The 16756-nt window shown below is 39.6% G+C and overlaps 1 protein-coding gene across 2 annotated transcripts; it reads left to right on the top strand.

Moving 5' to 3' along the window:
* The first annotated feature begins 3898 nt into the window (after positions 1-3898).
* On the top strand, positions 3899-16756 carry pgap4 (post-GPI attachment to proteins GalNAc transferase 4). Of its 2 annotated transcripts, none has more exons than XM_063475696.1 (2): positions 3899-3964; positions 11692-16756. In XM_063475696.1, the coding sequence occupies exon 2, from the start codon at positions 11967-11969 to the stop codon at positions 13155-13157; it is 1191 nt and encodes a 396-aa protein (XP_063331766.1). In that variant the 5' UTR covers positions 3899-3964; positions 11692-11966; the 3' UTR covers positions 13158-16756. The 2 variants fall into 2 exon arrangements, with proteins under 2 accessions (XP_063331766.1, XP_063331767.1); XM_063475697.1 differs by having other exon boundaries at positions 3920-3970.

The following is a 16756-nucleotide window of genomic DNA, read 5'->3' as shown; positions in this document are numbered from 1 at the left end:
GGAAATCACACAAAGCATCCATAAACTCTATGTGAATTATGTGAAAAATAATTGTTTTTCCATTTAACCCTGGAGAACCCATGGGGTCAGAGCCGACCCCATTGGTTTTCTAGGGAAACCATGGGGTCAAATTTGACCCCATGGGTTCTCCAGGGTTAACTATCTGCAAATTTGCTCACCTGGCTCTTCCTGCTATCATACAATTTCTTTGTCCTCTCTCACTTCATTCTCCTCAAACCTTTGTACTGACAATCACACATAAACATACTCAGTTAAAAATGAAGAAAAATATAATCTTACGGTAATTACTTTAACAGCAGGTTGGGGATCTACATTCATTATGTGAAATGCAGGGAAAACAGAAGCTTTATAACGTTTTGTTGACTTTGGCTACATGTCCTATCTTACCTGTTTCTTTTAACTTTCTCTCTCTTTGCTTTCTTCATACTGCTCTCTCCCTTTCTTTCCCTCCCCCATCCTCCTCTCTCTGTGTTTGTGCTGTCACTCAAAAGTTAAATGTAACAAGTAAATAGAATTTGCAACCTAATAAAAGGCATAAACTGATCCATAGCAATATTAAAGGTGAATATGGTCTACTTTTACCTGTCAATATTGGCCATTGACAGTAAATGTTCATTTGACTTGCTTTTACTGAAGCTGGACTGTAAACAAACAATGAAGCCTAATAAGACCAGAATATCAATAAAAATCTTTACCCAATAAATATAATAAAGTGCATCAGCTTCTTGGCTGGCAATTACCAATATGCCACCAGACTTGTATCTCTGAAAGTTCTGAAAATCTCTGAAATTTCTAGTGATCTAATCTACATTAGCTAATGTTTTTTATGCTAGTTAGAAAGAAATAATAAAAATAAGCAGCTACTTTCTAAGTCATAGCAGCATCCCTGAATTATCAGAACAATTTGTACTTTTGCTATATTTCAGTTAAAGTGTGTTTTAAATTTGCATCACTGATTTGTGTCATGAAATTACCTCTTCATCATCTTCATCTTCATCAGGTTTTATTTATTAATGACAAGGAACACTGTTGAAGCACACAATATGTGTGTGAGCAAGAAAGGGAATGAAAAGTGTTTTTTTTTTTTTTTTTAAATTCTGTAGAAAGACCCTGGAGGCCCCAGCGTCCACGATATCGTAAGAGCGTTGAAGACCTGAGGCCACACATCCCAATGACACCTGTGTGTCCACCCCAGCAGGGGGAGAGGGAAGCTGGACGGAGCTCCCACAGCCAAGGGCAGGAGTGCCAGGGAACCAGAGGCAGCAGACATAGGCCAGCAACACCAGCACAAGCCAAGGATGGGGCCCCAGACCCCCAGCCCCAAGAACTGCCTCACAGCCAGCGGAGTGCCCACCATGCAACTGAGAGGCCCGATCCTCCCCAGACCCCCCCCCCCCCCCCCCCCCCCCCCCCCCAGAGAAGCAGGCCAGCAACCAAAACACCCAGTCTACCTGTGGCCTGACAGCTGACTGTCTTTCTATATTTATATTCAACACGTAGTTAGACAATTTGTAAATAAACTAAAATTCTTGCATAGTCCAGTCATCGAGATGCAGAATCCACTGTGGATAGTTTGTTTGTCTGTCAAAATGCAGGAGATAAATAATAAAATCCAGTAAATACTTAAACAATAGGTAATCCCTATGTGTACATTAAGTTTGGTAGAATTGGCTTCCTGTACAAAGAAGTGTTTGAACAGAATGAACATAAAACTGCCTTTAAACTGGAGTCCTTCCTTTTGCTGTGAAAGACCTTTCTCTTTCTAAGATTCTTGCATCTCTCAATGATTCTTTTTCTTGCTGATTTTAAATGAAAATTCAGTCACTGTTTGTGGAGGTCATAGTAGCTAGCAGGATTTCATTCTTTGCTGAGATTAACTGCAGTATGATATATGCAACACCGTTTAAAAAAACACTTTTTTGCGTTCCTTGATCCCTTCATCTTTATGTAGTTTAACTGGATTTAGGGAGTGGCACACTTGATCACAATCAGGGATTGGCCCTGCCCAAAAGAAATGAGATCACAGTTTTTAGTCTGTAAACCTCATTGTTTTGTGAGTCAGTGATCTGGACCTCCTCCTTCCTTGAAAGCTCTTTTGCAATATTGCGTTCAAACAGTGGGTTTTCATTTCCAGGCTGTTAAAAACCAGTAAAGCAGCCCAGCATGTGTCTTACAGGTGTGGAGTCATTAAGGGAATGAAAACTCTTTTTCTTTTCTAGGCTAGGCTTGGCAGTGTCTAGCATGTCATGGCATAATGAGCAAAGCATCACTATGCTGGTGTTACCTCACTCTTCTTCCTGTACGCTGGTGGATCTCTGACAGCTGAGACTTACATACAGAATCTGTCACTGAGCACATAGGAATAAACATTAAAGTTTAACAAAGTGTTAACAAACCATTTGCCTACTGTTTATCTTAACTGCTTCTTGACAAAGAACCTAGCAGCACTTGCCAAATCTGTAAGTAGACATAAATTAAAATAATTTCTTACTAACCACCTTGGGCAACATGTGTAGTGTAAAGAGGATGGAAGTGTGAAAAAAATTGCTAATAACTCCTTTAGTACACTAGCACGAAAGTCTTGATGAGATGGCAGCTCTACTCATGCCCAGGCTAACAAAACTTGTAAGTGGCTACCTTTAGCTCATTAGGTAGGTAAGAACTAATTGGAAACTTGGTGGTTCAATCCCTCGCTGCTCCAGTGTAGATGCCAAATATCCATCGGCAAGATGCCGGACCAAAGTTGTCTCTAATGCATCCATCAGAGTATAAATGTGTGAATGTTAGATAGAAAACACTTAAGCATAGAAAAATGTGCTTGCATGAATGGATGATTGAGGCATGTTGTATAAAATGCTTAGAGTACTCAGGTGGAGTAAAAAACTGTGATACAAGAACCAGTCCATTTACTAAGTTGACCAAGTGCAGGTGTAACAGTTGTTTGCCAACAGTTCATCTTTAATATTTTTAATCCCCTGCAGATTGACAGTTAACCATGTCACACACTAAAGGCTGGTGTTTCTGATCTCATGAATATCTGTTTATAGGGGTTTAAAAAAAATAATTTTTCTTTAGACTTGTGGTCCTCACAGGGCAACCACTAAAAATACACCATTTATAGAATATGATACTTTATATTAAACAGAATATAAAGTTTTTAAATGAGCTCAGCCTTAAACACATGCAGCAGTACTATTAATCAATTTAACACTGATGGCAAATATTTCTCTGCAGAAAAAGTATTCTTACTTTTTACACTTTTTGCATAGCAGGGTGTTTTATTACTGTTTCATTGCTACTTTTCTTAAAGTAAGGGTTTTAAAAAGTTCCTCCACCACTTGTCATTTCAGCAGACTCAGCTAATAGTCTTCTGAAATGTAAACTCTGTGCCAATTTCCTTGTACAGTGACAATAAAGGAATCTTTGATAATAGATTATAAATAACTTTTGGTAGTATAGAAGAAATTTGTTTACTCTTTAACAGGAAGGATTGCAGAAACGTAAAGACGTTCGTGTATGTTTTAATCTGATTCAGCTTATGTTGTTAAATCAGTAAATAGTGGAGGAAATATGTTTGTATGTTTGTGTGTGTGTCACTTATGGCTAAGCTGTTCCTTTTGCAGTGTTTATTGTGTGCAGTATTATGATTATGACACTCAACTCTGTGTCCCTGATAAGAGTTTAGAATGTTTTTGAGAGTTTTCTGCTGTTGTGAACAAGGGAGAAGCGGAAGGCAGCTTTCATTGGTGAGAACACAGAAAAAAAGGCCCCTCCTGTATGCATTTCTTCTGTCAGGTGGCGCCACCTGCTGGTCAGGAGCAGTATGCGCCTCTGCGACCGTGTTCACAGTAATACGGTAATTTACTGCGGGTCACTTGCCGTATCTTAGGGGTGGTTGCTGTGACGTTCGGTCATGTTAGCGAGGAACGGAAAGCGATCGCAAGTAAGTGTGAGTGTTATTTATCTATGTGTCTGCTGTGTTTTCTCTCAGAATGTCTGAATTGAGGCCCTCCTCATTGTCGGATGGTTCACGCGGTGTAACGGTGATCTTTGATCCGGATTTCACAGCGCTGGGAAGGCGCGAGCAACAGAATTTAATCTGGCACGTTAAGCGCAAACAATCCTGCGTTGGATGTTTTTACTAACTTTGACTGTTCCATGGTGTTACCCAGAGCTTAGAGAGAGTGTTGTTTAAACACAGACCGTGTTTCTTGCCGTATGGTGTCATCTGTTATTCGCTTAAAAAATATATAGAGCTGCCACAGCGAAAAAAGCACAGTAACATTTCTTAAGTTTATTTTACTTTACTATTATACGGCTGGCTTCCACCGCTTTGTTGGCACACGCGCGGAGTTTGTAAATACTAAACCGCGATATAGTTTATTATCTAAAAATACGACGTTAACGTGCATATTATGTGACCCACACTTCCTTTATGGAAGATTTCAGTGTCTTGTCACGGGGGTTATCGCTTATTACAAAATCAGCAAAGAGACAACACGTAGATGCGTGGAGTATTTCTAGAATCATAATTTCTTAAAATCAGTTGTAATGGCTCAGTGTGGTGAAAAGAATCACAACTCACAATAATTTCTGTTGAGAGCTCCAGCAGATGTTCTTAATGTACAGGCTGTTATTAGCTGACCAGCTGCTCTTTGTGGATGTACGCTCTTGAATTCAGCCAGATGTCAGTAGATGTTTCATAAATTGTCCTGGCTGATTTCCATCCTCAACACTGACAGGATACTGCTTGTACTAACTTTTTACTCGGCAGCCACTGTGCACCAGTCACACACTGTTCCTTACTTTAAATCCATCACAGTACAGCAAGCTAACCTGTTTTTCCAGCACTAACCTGCAGTGCAACCTTATTAGAGCAACCAAGAACACTATCGCTAAAAATCAAGATCGCCTGATTTTATCCACCCAAAACCTACTTTACCCATTATCACTATTGCCAGGCGAAAATCACCCAAACTCATGACTGTAGGAAAAAGCGGGCTTTGGGGTAGGGAAACACCCACGCCTTCAAAGACGTCAAAGGCTGAAGCTACCCAGGGACCCATGACACTCAGACAAACACAACATATTAAAACTCATGTTTTCGGGTGAAAATCAGAAATAGTGTTCTAGGGTTAAATAACAAAGTTAGTCTGCCTCAGTTTGTTGTGCAGAAAGTTTCAAATAAAAAAAACCCCATAATGTCAGATGTACAGACTCTATTTGATTTAAAAACATGAGGACTTGCGTGTTAGTTTCAAATTATGAGGTGCCGTAAGGGACGTTATTACTGAAACGCTCTCACACACACTACTGAAACGCTCTCACACACACTACTGAAACGCTCTCACACACACTACTGAAACGCTCTCACACACACTACTGAAACGCTCTCACACACACTACTGAAACGCTCTCACAAACACTACTGAAACGCTCTCACAAACACTACTGAAACGCTCTCACACACACTACTGAAACGCTCTCACACACACTACTGAAACGCTCTCACACACACTACTGAAACGCTCTCACACACACTACTGAAACGCTCTCACACACACTACTGAAACGCTCTCACAAACACTACTGAAACGCTCTCACACACACTACTGAAACGCTCTCACAAACACTACTGAAACGCTCTCACACACACTACTGAAACGCTCTCACAAACACTACTGAAACGCTCTCACAAACACTACTGAAACGCTCTCACAAACACTACTGAAACGCTCTCACACACACTACTGAAACGCTCTCACACACACTACTGAAACGCTCTCACACACACTACTGAAACGCTCTCACACACACTACTGAAACGCTCTCACAAACACTACTGAAACGCTCTCACAAACACTACTGAAACGCTCTCACACACACTACTGAAACGCTCTCACACACACTACTGAAACGCTCTCACAAACACTACTGAAACGCTCTCACACACACTACTGAAACGCTCTCACACACACTACTGAAACGCTCTCACAAACACTACTGAAACGCTCTCACAAACACTACTGAAACGCTCTCACACACACTACTGAAACGCTCTCACACACACTACTGAAACGCTCTCACACACACTACTGAAACGCTCTCACACACACTACTGAAACGCTCTCACAAACACTACTGAAACGCTCTCACAAACACTACTGAAACGCTCTCACACACACTACTGAAACGCTCTCACAAACACTACTGAAACGCTCTCACACACACTACTGAAACGCTCTCACAAACACTACTGAAACGCTCTCACACACACTACTGAAACGCTCTCACAAACACTACTGAAACGCTCTCACACACACTACTGAAACGCTCTCACACACACTACTGAAACGCTCTCACAAACACTACTGAAACGCTCTCACACACACTACTGAAACGCTCTCACAAACACTACTGAAACGCTCTCACAAACACTACTGAAACGCTCTCACAAACACTACTGAAACGCTCTCACAAACACTACTGAAACGCTCTCACACACACTACTGAAACGCTCTCACACACACTACTGAAACGCTCTCACACACACTACTGAAACGCTCTCACAAACACTACTGAAACGCTCTCACACACACTACTGAAACGCTCTCACAAACACTACTGAAACGCTCTCACACACACTACTGAAACGCTCTCACAAACACTACTGAAACGCTCTCACAAACACTACTGAAACGCTCTCACACACACTACTGAAACGCTCTCACAAACACTACTGAAACGCTCTCACACACACTACTGAAACGCTCTCACACACACTACTGAAACGCTCTCACAAACACTACTGAAACGCTCTCACACACACTACTGAAACGCTCTCACAAACACTACTGAAACGCTCTCACACACACTACTGAAACGCTCTCACAAACACTACTGAAACGCTCTCACACACACTACTGAAACGCTCTCACACACACTACTGAAACGCTCTCACACACACTACTGAAACGCTCTCACAAACACTACTGAAACGCTCTCACAAACACTACTGAAACGCTCTCACACACACTACTGAAACGCTCTCACACACACTACTGAAACGCTCTCACAAACACTACTGAAACGCTCTCACACACACTACTGAAACGCTCTCACAAACACTACTGAAACGCTCTCACACACACTACTGAAACGCTCTCACAAACACTACTGAAACGCTCTCACACACACTACTGAAACGCTCTCACACACACTACTGAAACGCTCTCACACACACTACTGAAACGCTCTCACACACACTACTGAAACGCTCTCACAAACACTACTGAAACGCTCTCACAAACACTACTGAAACGCTCTCACAAACACTACTGAAACGCTCTCACACACACTACTGAAACGCTCTCACACACACTACTGAAACGCTCTCACACACACTACTGAAACGCTCTCACACACACTACTGAAACGCTCTCACAAACACTACTGAAACGCTCTCACACACACTACTGAAACGCTCTCACACACACTACTGAAACGCTCTCACACACACTACTGAAACGCTCTCACAAACACTATTGAAACGCCCTCACACACACTACTGAAACGCTCTCACACACACTACTGAAACGCTCTCACAAACACTACTGAAACGCTCTCACAAACACTACTGAAACGCTCTCACAAACACTACTGAAACGCTCTCACACACACTACTGAAACGCTCTCACAAACACTACTGAAACGCTCTCACACACACTACTGAAACGCTCTCACACACATTACTGAAACGCTCTCACACACTCCACTGAAAAACCAAGGCGTTTCAGTTGAACAGGAAGGCATTTCAGTTGAACAGGAAGGCGTTTCAGTTGAACAGGAAGTTGTTTCCTGACAAGGAAACTGAAGGAAAAAGTGGTAGATTTCAAACAAACCACTACACAGATGTCTACTCAGCAACCTGCTAGCAGCCTAAGTGAAGCAGCTGCATTACTTAACAATATATTAGCCTCAGCATAAGTCAAAATTTAGAATAGAAGGAGACGGGCATTATCCTGGTTAATTTTTTTGGCATATTTGCTTTTTGTCTTTTATAGCAAAGAAAAAAATATCTTAAAATCATTAATAAAACCAGGGAGAGAAGGCTTAGCGTTCCTCCATTTAGCACAATGGATATGATATTTACTCAAAAGTATGATGATGTTAATAATGTCTGAGACACCCAATGCTAGATGATCCATATAAAAAATTATATGATGTAATTCAAATGGTGGCACATCATTAATTTTTAGGGAAATCCAATTTTTTAAGTCACACCAAAAGCATTGTGTGATAGGGCATAGAAAAAAAAGATGTTCTAGGGTTTCATTTTCATCAGTACAAAAAGAACACTGATCCACTTCAAAGCCAAATCTCTTTTTTAGAAATTCTGCCACAGGATTAATTTTGTTTATTACTTTAAAGTGTGTTTCTTTAACTTTAGGTAGAATAGGCCATTTCATAAATTTCGAGTATGCTTTATCCAGTGTATCTGAAATAACTAAATTAGAACCATGCCATGTAACCATTCTGTCGTAACTATGAAATATTTTGTCTTTGAAGAAACTACTAATAAATTTATTATTGCATTTTTATCAAACAGCTGACATTGTCCTAGCAATAAATTTGGGAGCACTGATGAGAAATTATTGTATATCATAAAGTTTTTAATCAAATGAAGCAGAGGAAGTGGGACTAGTTTACAAAATTTGTTATATTCTCTTTGAGAACAGTTTAGACAATATTTTTCTGAAAAGTCTGTGTAACTTAGAATGACACCGTTATCATCCAACAAATCTGTTATGAATATAATCTTTTTGTTTAAACCAGTCGCTTTTGAAAATTGATTTTTGATTAAGTGTTATTATCCTATTATTCCATAAGGTTGAATTATGGGGAGAAGTTGTGGGTAAATATCATTTTCCAAAAATGCAAAGTCTGTTTGGGAAAGTTCGATATCTTGATTGGGATTTTATTTACCTCAAAATCACATGTCAAAATGAAGTCTAATCCTCCTATTTTATTAAACAAGGATTGTGGGATGTGGAACTACATAGAGTCTGGCTGTGACAGACAAGATTTTAACCATTTAATTCTAATGGTGCCAACCATAAATTCAGATTCTGGACCTTTAATACCACCTTTATTGTATTCCTTCACAAGCTGAGATCTTTCAATGTAATAGGTTTTATTCCTCCACAAAAATTAGAAAATAACTGTGTTAGCTGTATTAATGTTTTTAGAGGAGATATATAAAGAGTGACAAGGATAAATCAATTTGGAGATGCCTTCAGCTTTAGATGGGATGTTTCTGCCAAAAATAGTGAGGTCTCTGGTTAACCAGTGGCTAAGTGATTTCTTCATCTCCATGATACGTTTAGAAATATTAGCGTCTTCTCTGCTAATTAGGTTTTTAGATATTATCAGCCCTATATATTTAACTTTAGATTCAACTCTAACCAAAGCTATTGAGGAGTCAGAGCTTGTATGAATCGGGAGAAGTTCACATTTTTTGATACTGAGAGATAAACCAGAAGCTTTAGAGAAAATTTAGTTTTCTCTACCACGTATTTATCTTTCAAAAAAATAAATGTATCATCTGCGAATTGACTTATTTTGAAGTCTTTATTAAAAATTGATATTCCTTGTATGTCGTTAGAATTCTTGATTAATAGTGTTAACAGTTGAGTTGCCAGTATAAAAAGCTTAGGGGAAATAGGACATACTTGCCGAATTCCGTGTTGCAACTTGAATCCATTCCTGGATTCAAGGAAGCTAATATATTCTTAAGTAATGCGGCTGCTTCACTTAGGCTACTAGCACAGCCGTCCCCAACCCCTAGGCCCTGGGGGGCCTGGTCTGTGAGTCGTTTGGTACTGGGTCGCAAGAGTTGAGGCTCGAGTTTGAAATTTATGGTTTTCAGGGTATTTATCGTTTTTTTTTTATTTTTTATATCGTTTATATTGTTAACTCGGTTTCCCTGGGTCTTTTCCCGTGTGTTATGAATAAATCTTCTTTTTTTTGGTACCGGTAGTGGTTTTATTTTATTGTATTTATCCACGACACCTTAAAGGCCGGTCCATGAAAATATTGTCGGCCATAAATGGTCCGTGGTGCAAAAAAGGTTGGGGACTGCTGTACTAGCAGGTCCCCAACCTTTAGCAGGTCCCCATCCTTTAGCAGGTCCCCATCCTTGTAGTGTTTTGGAATTTACCACTTTTTCCATCAGTTTCCTTGTCAGGAAACAACTTCCTGTTCAGCAGAAATGCCTCTGTTTCAGTGGAGTGTGTGAGTGCATTTCAGTAGTGTGTGTGAGAGATAAAATTTCACTAGTGTGTGTGTGAGAGCGTTTCAGTAGTGTGTGTGTGAGAGATAAAATTTCAGTAGTGTGTGTGAGAGCGTTTCAGTAGTGTGTGTGTGAGAGATAAAATTTCAGTAGTGTGTGTGAGAGCGTTTCAGTAGTGTGTGTGTGAGAGATAAAATTTCACTAGTGTGTGTGTGTGAGAGCGTTTCAGTAGTGTGCGTGTGAGAGATAAAATTTCAGTAGTGTGTGTGAGGGCGTTTCAGTAATAACGTCCCTTACGGCACCTCATATCAAATTTCCAGTTTATCCAACAGAACTGAGCAATCCTTATCTTTAAATCTAACCTCTCTTCTTCCTCTCCTGTCTTTCTTATCTTTCTCCATCTCTGAGTGAAGTTAGCTCTTTTCTTTCCCTGTGAAATACAACAGTTGGACCTTTAGCTCCTTTCCGGAGTTGTGCTGAAAAAAACAACAAGAAAAATAACAAAAAACGGCCCACTTTAGCCCCAGACTATGGCACACGTCATTTCTTTTTATGCAACATCCTCAGGCGATTAATACTTGAACTCATTTGTCACAGTCTAAACTCAAATCGGTTTGATGTTTGAATGCCTGTATTGACGTGAAATAATAACTCCTCTCAAATACGTCAAACCAAAAGTAATGAGCCTGCTTTGAAAATGTACAGAGTAAAAAGTACAGATATTTGTTTAAAAATATAGGGAGTAAAAGTTAAAAAAAAAAGAAGTAAAAAATAAAAATGAATACTTAAGTAAAGTGCAGATACCTGAAAATTCTATTTAAATTTTCCCACAGGTGGGAAAATTCTTCCGACCTGTGATTTTGGTACTCACATTTCTAACATGTTTAAATTGACTGATGGTTTTGTATCCACCACCACAGTGGAGGAGGAGTTCAGTATAATCAACACCTCTCTCACTTTACTTAGGTGTATGTGAGCAATGTCGACATTCTGTCATTTAGGGTTATTTTTAGGGTCATTCCATATAACATAAGATAAATCTGAGGAGACTGTTATTTATTTATTTGTATAAGAACTTCATACCAGGTATACCTAATAAATGTGTTGGTGAGTTCCTGCTATGTGAAATAACAGAAATAAGCATTGATTGCATAGATGTTTTCTTTGTTTTCTAATAGCTCAGTGGAGAAATCTTGAAAAGCGCTTTTGGGGTAGATTTAATGGGTCATATCACCAAGTGGTCAGAACAGTTTACATCACCTAAAAGATGTCCTTTCTATCTATATTTTATACTGGGCTCAACATCTATGTGTGATTCCTTAAGGGTAAAATTATTTGCTGAAAACTATAACTGAGAAACACCTTGTCTCCCTCTACAGAAATCAGTGGAGAAACAGACAACAAGGACTGAGCTGAAACTCTTACCACTCTGTTGACAAGAAGAAGAGCCAATAGCTGACGCATTTTCCACAAGGCTATCAGATCACAGCCATTTATTCAGCCACAGTCACAGTCATTAAGTTTCACTGCTGTGGTAAGTGCTAGTGGACTGCTATATCATATTGGGACACTGTAAATGTTGACCTGAATCCTCCAGGGCAGATTCTCTTTGACTTTTTTTGTCATCACATGATTTTACTTGGCAAATTCCCCAATGCCTCGATGGAAAGTGTTCTTGAGCCAGTACCTGCGATGGTCCAGCACAGTCACTCAAGCCCTCGCCCTGTCCATCATCACATTTTGTGTCATATTTCCTCTGTGCTGCCATCGTCTGCTGTACTCTTACTACTTCATTAAATCCATGTACCTCGATTCTATGAGTGAAGTGGTGCTGCGGGAAAGCCTAGATCGAGGTCAGGAGGCTCTGCGCTTCTGGCAGAGCTCTTCAACTACAGCATCGTCCAGATTCAACAACTTCACTGAACATCCTGAACTGCTGGTCACTGTGGTAACAGCCAGGCGGAAGGAGGCACGGGACTACCACTACCTGCTCCAGGTAATGCTGCAGCTGAGTAACATTGTGGGAAGCTGTGGGGAGCAGAAGTGCGCGGAGGTGCTGGTCTGTGATGTGGAGAGTGGCCCGCAGGAAAACCAGGATGCCAAGCTGCTGGAGAGCCACTTCAGGGTGGTCCGGCGTTCACCTCAGGAGCAGCAGAGCATACAGGAGCGAATTAATACCTTTGAAAAGGAGAAGAGGGATTATGTCTTTTGTCTCCGCAGAGGCTGGGAGCTGGTGAAGCCTAAAAATATTGTTGTTCTAGAAGATGATGCTTTGCCAAGAAATGACTTTTTCATTGTTATAAAGGATTTGTTGTCACGTAGGTTTGCTCTTCATACTCTTTACATCAAGCTATATCATCCTGAAAGGCTACAACGCTACTGGAACCCTGAGCCATACCGCATTCTGGAGTGGGTGGGGCTCGGATTGGTTGGCGCAACGGCTCTCCTCCTCAGCTTTCCTTACTGGAAACCTTGTTCTTTCTCGTTCACCCTGTCAGCTACCCATCTCCTCTTTTTCACTCTATACTTTATGACCGCTGCAGAGTTGTTGGGGCGGCATTACCTTCTAGAAGTCCGGAGAATTTCCCCACAGCTGTATGCCGTCTCGCCAGCTACTGAGTGCTGCACCCCAGCCATGTTGTTCCCTGGCAATGCCTCATTAAGGGTGGCTGAGTATCTAGACAGTTCATTCTGCTACAAAGGGCATGCTAAAGACATTGTTCTGTATCAAATGGCCAGGACAGTCCATGGGCAGAGGTCCCATAGTGTAGAACCCAACCTCATCACTCACATTGGGGCTTATTCCTCAGTCAGAGCTAACCCATCCAGGCCCAAGCTCCTCTAACAGAAGTAGAAGAAGAACTTCTGACTGCAAGGTTCACTTTAATCTGGTTTCTCCTTACTGGGTTTTGCTTTTTTACCATCTTCTAGACTCTTTAGAAATCTTAACAAATTACTCAGTGAATGTTGGTTTGGTGATTTGCATTGAAAACTATCAAGGGATTAGATCAATATATTAGTAGATGTCTACGTTCCAGCTTGTAGACGCACATGTGTTTTTAGTTCTCCATCTCTTTGATATACATTCATTTTAATCCACCCTGCAAAAATTGTGTAAAAGGTGGTGATGGTTTTTCTTCAGAAGAGGTTAAAAACCACACAAACTAATGCAGGAAAATAGCATGTCCTAAATTATTTTATATAGAAATGATAGATGGCAGAAAATGTTACTTTTGACCCATACCTTGAAAGCCTCTGCCACTTCTTTATTGCCAAATCATCTAACCCACTCTCACTGAGCTGTGTGTGACCCTTCTGGGGAAAAGAAAATGTAAACGGTTCTCTTCTTTGTTTACCTTTTTAAAAAAGAAGCCAGATGCTGCCAGAATGCCTCATTGTTTTTCCTTTGTCTGTCCTTTGACTGTTAAAGGATTTATTCGGTTTTTATATACCATAATCACAGTAAAATAAAATTTGAAAATGTAACTCCTTAGAGTAAGGAGAGAACAATTCACCAGACTATGCCTGAAGTTTCTAAAATTAAGTTACGGTGGAACTGGTGTGTGAGAGTGATAGCTGATTTAGTCGCCTGTCGTGTTTACATATTTACATTAACCTTTTGCAAATATGAAAGTGGGTAGAGCCATTGGCTGTTGTACTCTTAGATTGAAATAGGTTTTCATATTGTATGAAAGCTTAACATATCCACGTATTTTGCCACCTGGGATTTTCCTCCAAAATGGTACGGGCATTCAGAAGTCAACTCTAATTGCTGTTTGCTGCCGATTTTCTTTTCAGTTGTCTCACACTCGCTTTCTTTCTCTAGTTATGCTTGTGTGTGTATTTGCATGTGGTGATGAAACGTGAGCCCTGGCTCATAAAAGACTAATGTCTGAGGACACCATTCCTAGTTTGGGTGTGGATTTCTTTGTTTTAATTTAACAGGTTTAGTGATGTAACAGAATGTACACTCGTGGCTGTTCACTCACAATGAACAGTCTAAAATTTTGGTTTCAGCTCAGGCCTGCTCTTTTCTTAGTTACTGCTATTAACCTTTTGCATGTGACTCCTGTAAAGCTTACACTGATAAGAGCACATTTATCATTGAAGTGCACGGTACTTGTTGACACACTGCCCATGAGTTCATTCAGTAGACAGAAACGCCTTCTGTTTTGTAATCCAATGCCGAGCTGGTTGAGCAAACACTCCTTCCTGCTGATTCTGAAATAAAAAACCGCCTGCTCTTCCTAAAAACACTGAACTAACCACTGCTGTTATCGCAGATGATGGGATTTGCGATGTCTCCTTACGTTCTGAAAACACTGGGATGCTCCAGTTTACTGAAGTGATTTAATCAAGTGTCAGACTGTTTATCTAACATAAGCATCTCAGTACTCATTTTGTCTCAATCTGAATCTACCTTTACTGATGTCAAATTTCCCTCTAAATTAATTTTTAAATAATGATATGAATTTAAAACCAATAGCAAATGAATTCTGTAATCTGCTACTGGTGGCTCTGGAAGTATAAGAAGTTAAACTCCTGAAGCTCAAAGTGGCTTTTGTTATCAGCTCTAAAGCTCCAAATGAGAACAGAAGAAACACAGATAATGACTCTAAGGATAAACTTTAAAAAGTTATTTGGTGAAAAGAATTAGAAACACTTTTTTCTGGTTTCTGTCGTGTTAAAAAAACACCAATGTCTGAAAACAGAAAGAAACAGCCAGCAGAGCTTCATATGAAGGTGGCAAAGTCCAGCAGCTCACAAAGTTTACTCATTAACAGGCCATATCTCATTTTTTAGTTCCCAACATAAAGAAGGGTAAACGTGGTATGTTGTAACTTTATAGTTCGTTATATCTGTTTCTCAGCTACGAGCACTGGTGCTTTGGTGTTTGTACAGAAACCCTTTCTGCCTATGAATGCTGCTATGCTTTCTGTTTTACACTAAATTCTGTTTTACTGACTGGCTGCAAGCTGGTTAGAGAGTATCAAAGTGAATCTTGGCCAGAAACGGGAAAATGAGAAATTCTCCAAATGTACACATCACAAATTTGCCTTATTTTAATCTTCATTTTTTGTTAGATTTTTCTTTCTAAATTTGAGTGAATGTTAGCAATTCATTAAGGACTGAAATATTAGAAAGCACAAAATGTCTTATTTATATTATTTTGTGTTGACAGGACATAATTTATTTGGTAAAGGGCTAAGTGACAAACCAGATTTATCTACAAGCATTATATTTTATTTGTGGCTGGTTTGAGTAAATGCCATTATCTATGATTACTGGTCTGATTTTTTTCTTTACCTATAAAGAACACTTTAAAAATTAATACACACCACACACATTTAGAACATAAATTAAAATATGATAGAATATCAGTTTTAAATGAAAAAATAATTAAAATCAAATCATTGATTTGGAAAAATTATCATTCATATTTTGTTTAAAAGAAGATAGATGTTCACTTTAGCTGTGGCTGTACAAGAGAAGTTATCAGAACTGACTGCTTTGGTTTTTATTTGGGTTTTTCTTTCTCATATATAGATTGGATGTATTTCATTTCTAAATCATCAGTATTGATGTGACTGTTCACTGTCATAAATATTTGAGTTAAAATTGTGTGAGGTTTAAATGATTTTCTCTTTAATGCTTCTCTTTCCTAAATTGTTCATCAAATTACAAACTGTATGGATATTGGTCAGAATTATTGAATGACCTGAACTGAGTGATACATTTAACTACTTCTGCTGTTTGTTTTTTGTTTTCAAGCACTGATATTTTTACTCTAGTAAGCTGAAAAATTGTATTTAAATTTTCACTTCTGATTTGGGTTTTCACATGTCTTGTTTTCACTGTGATTCTTTTACTGATTTTACAATTAATACAATAAATCTAGAGTTTCGAGTTACTTGTCTCTCGGGGAGTTTGTATACAAGCACCATCTTTGTTACTGTTCAGGATAAACCCAATAAGGTGCTGGATGGGATTTTAAAGATGGGGAGTTCTGGACTTCATTGCACACAGTGAGACAAACGTTGAAGCTGAACCATCCAAGCAGTTGCCATGAGCCAGGTGCTTAGCTGAGCTTTGGTGTCCCCGAGATTAACAATGTCCTTCAGAGAGCTCTCATAATTCTTCCCAAAACATCGGATCCTTTGTTCTTGGGTTGGAATCTCTGACCTTTGGATGCTGAAGGTGTTTTTTGTCAGATTCATCAATTGGATCGATGAAGTCATCATGATTACATCGTCCATGAACTCTCGGCGGGTGCTGTCATCTGATTTAGGACCTCTGCACTGCGTCCCTCTGCCTCTAGCAGTGGATTCATTGTGGCGATGAACAAAAACAGTATCCATGCCATTTAGTGGGGTTCTTTCCTTATCACTCGCCTTCAGCCACCTTTTCTTGAGCGTTCATAGTTTTTCCTGTACTTCCCTTTAT

Source organism: Pelmatolapia mariae, linkage group LG6, assembly GCF_036321145.2.
Source record: "Pelmatolapia mariae isolate MD_Pm_ZW linkage group LG6, Pm_UMD_F_2, whole genome shotgun sequence".
NCBI classification, from domain to species: domain Eukaryota; kingdom Metazoa; phylum Chordata; class Actinopteri; order Cichliformes; family Cichlidae; genus Pelmatolapia; species Pelmatolapia mariae.
Note: the sequence above shows the minus strand (reverse complement) of the source record. Positions and strands in the feature narration are given on the sequence as shown.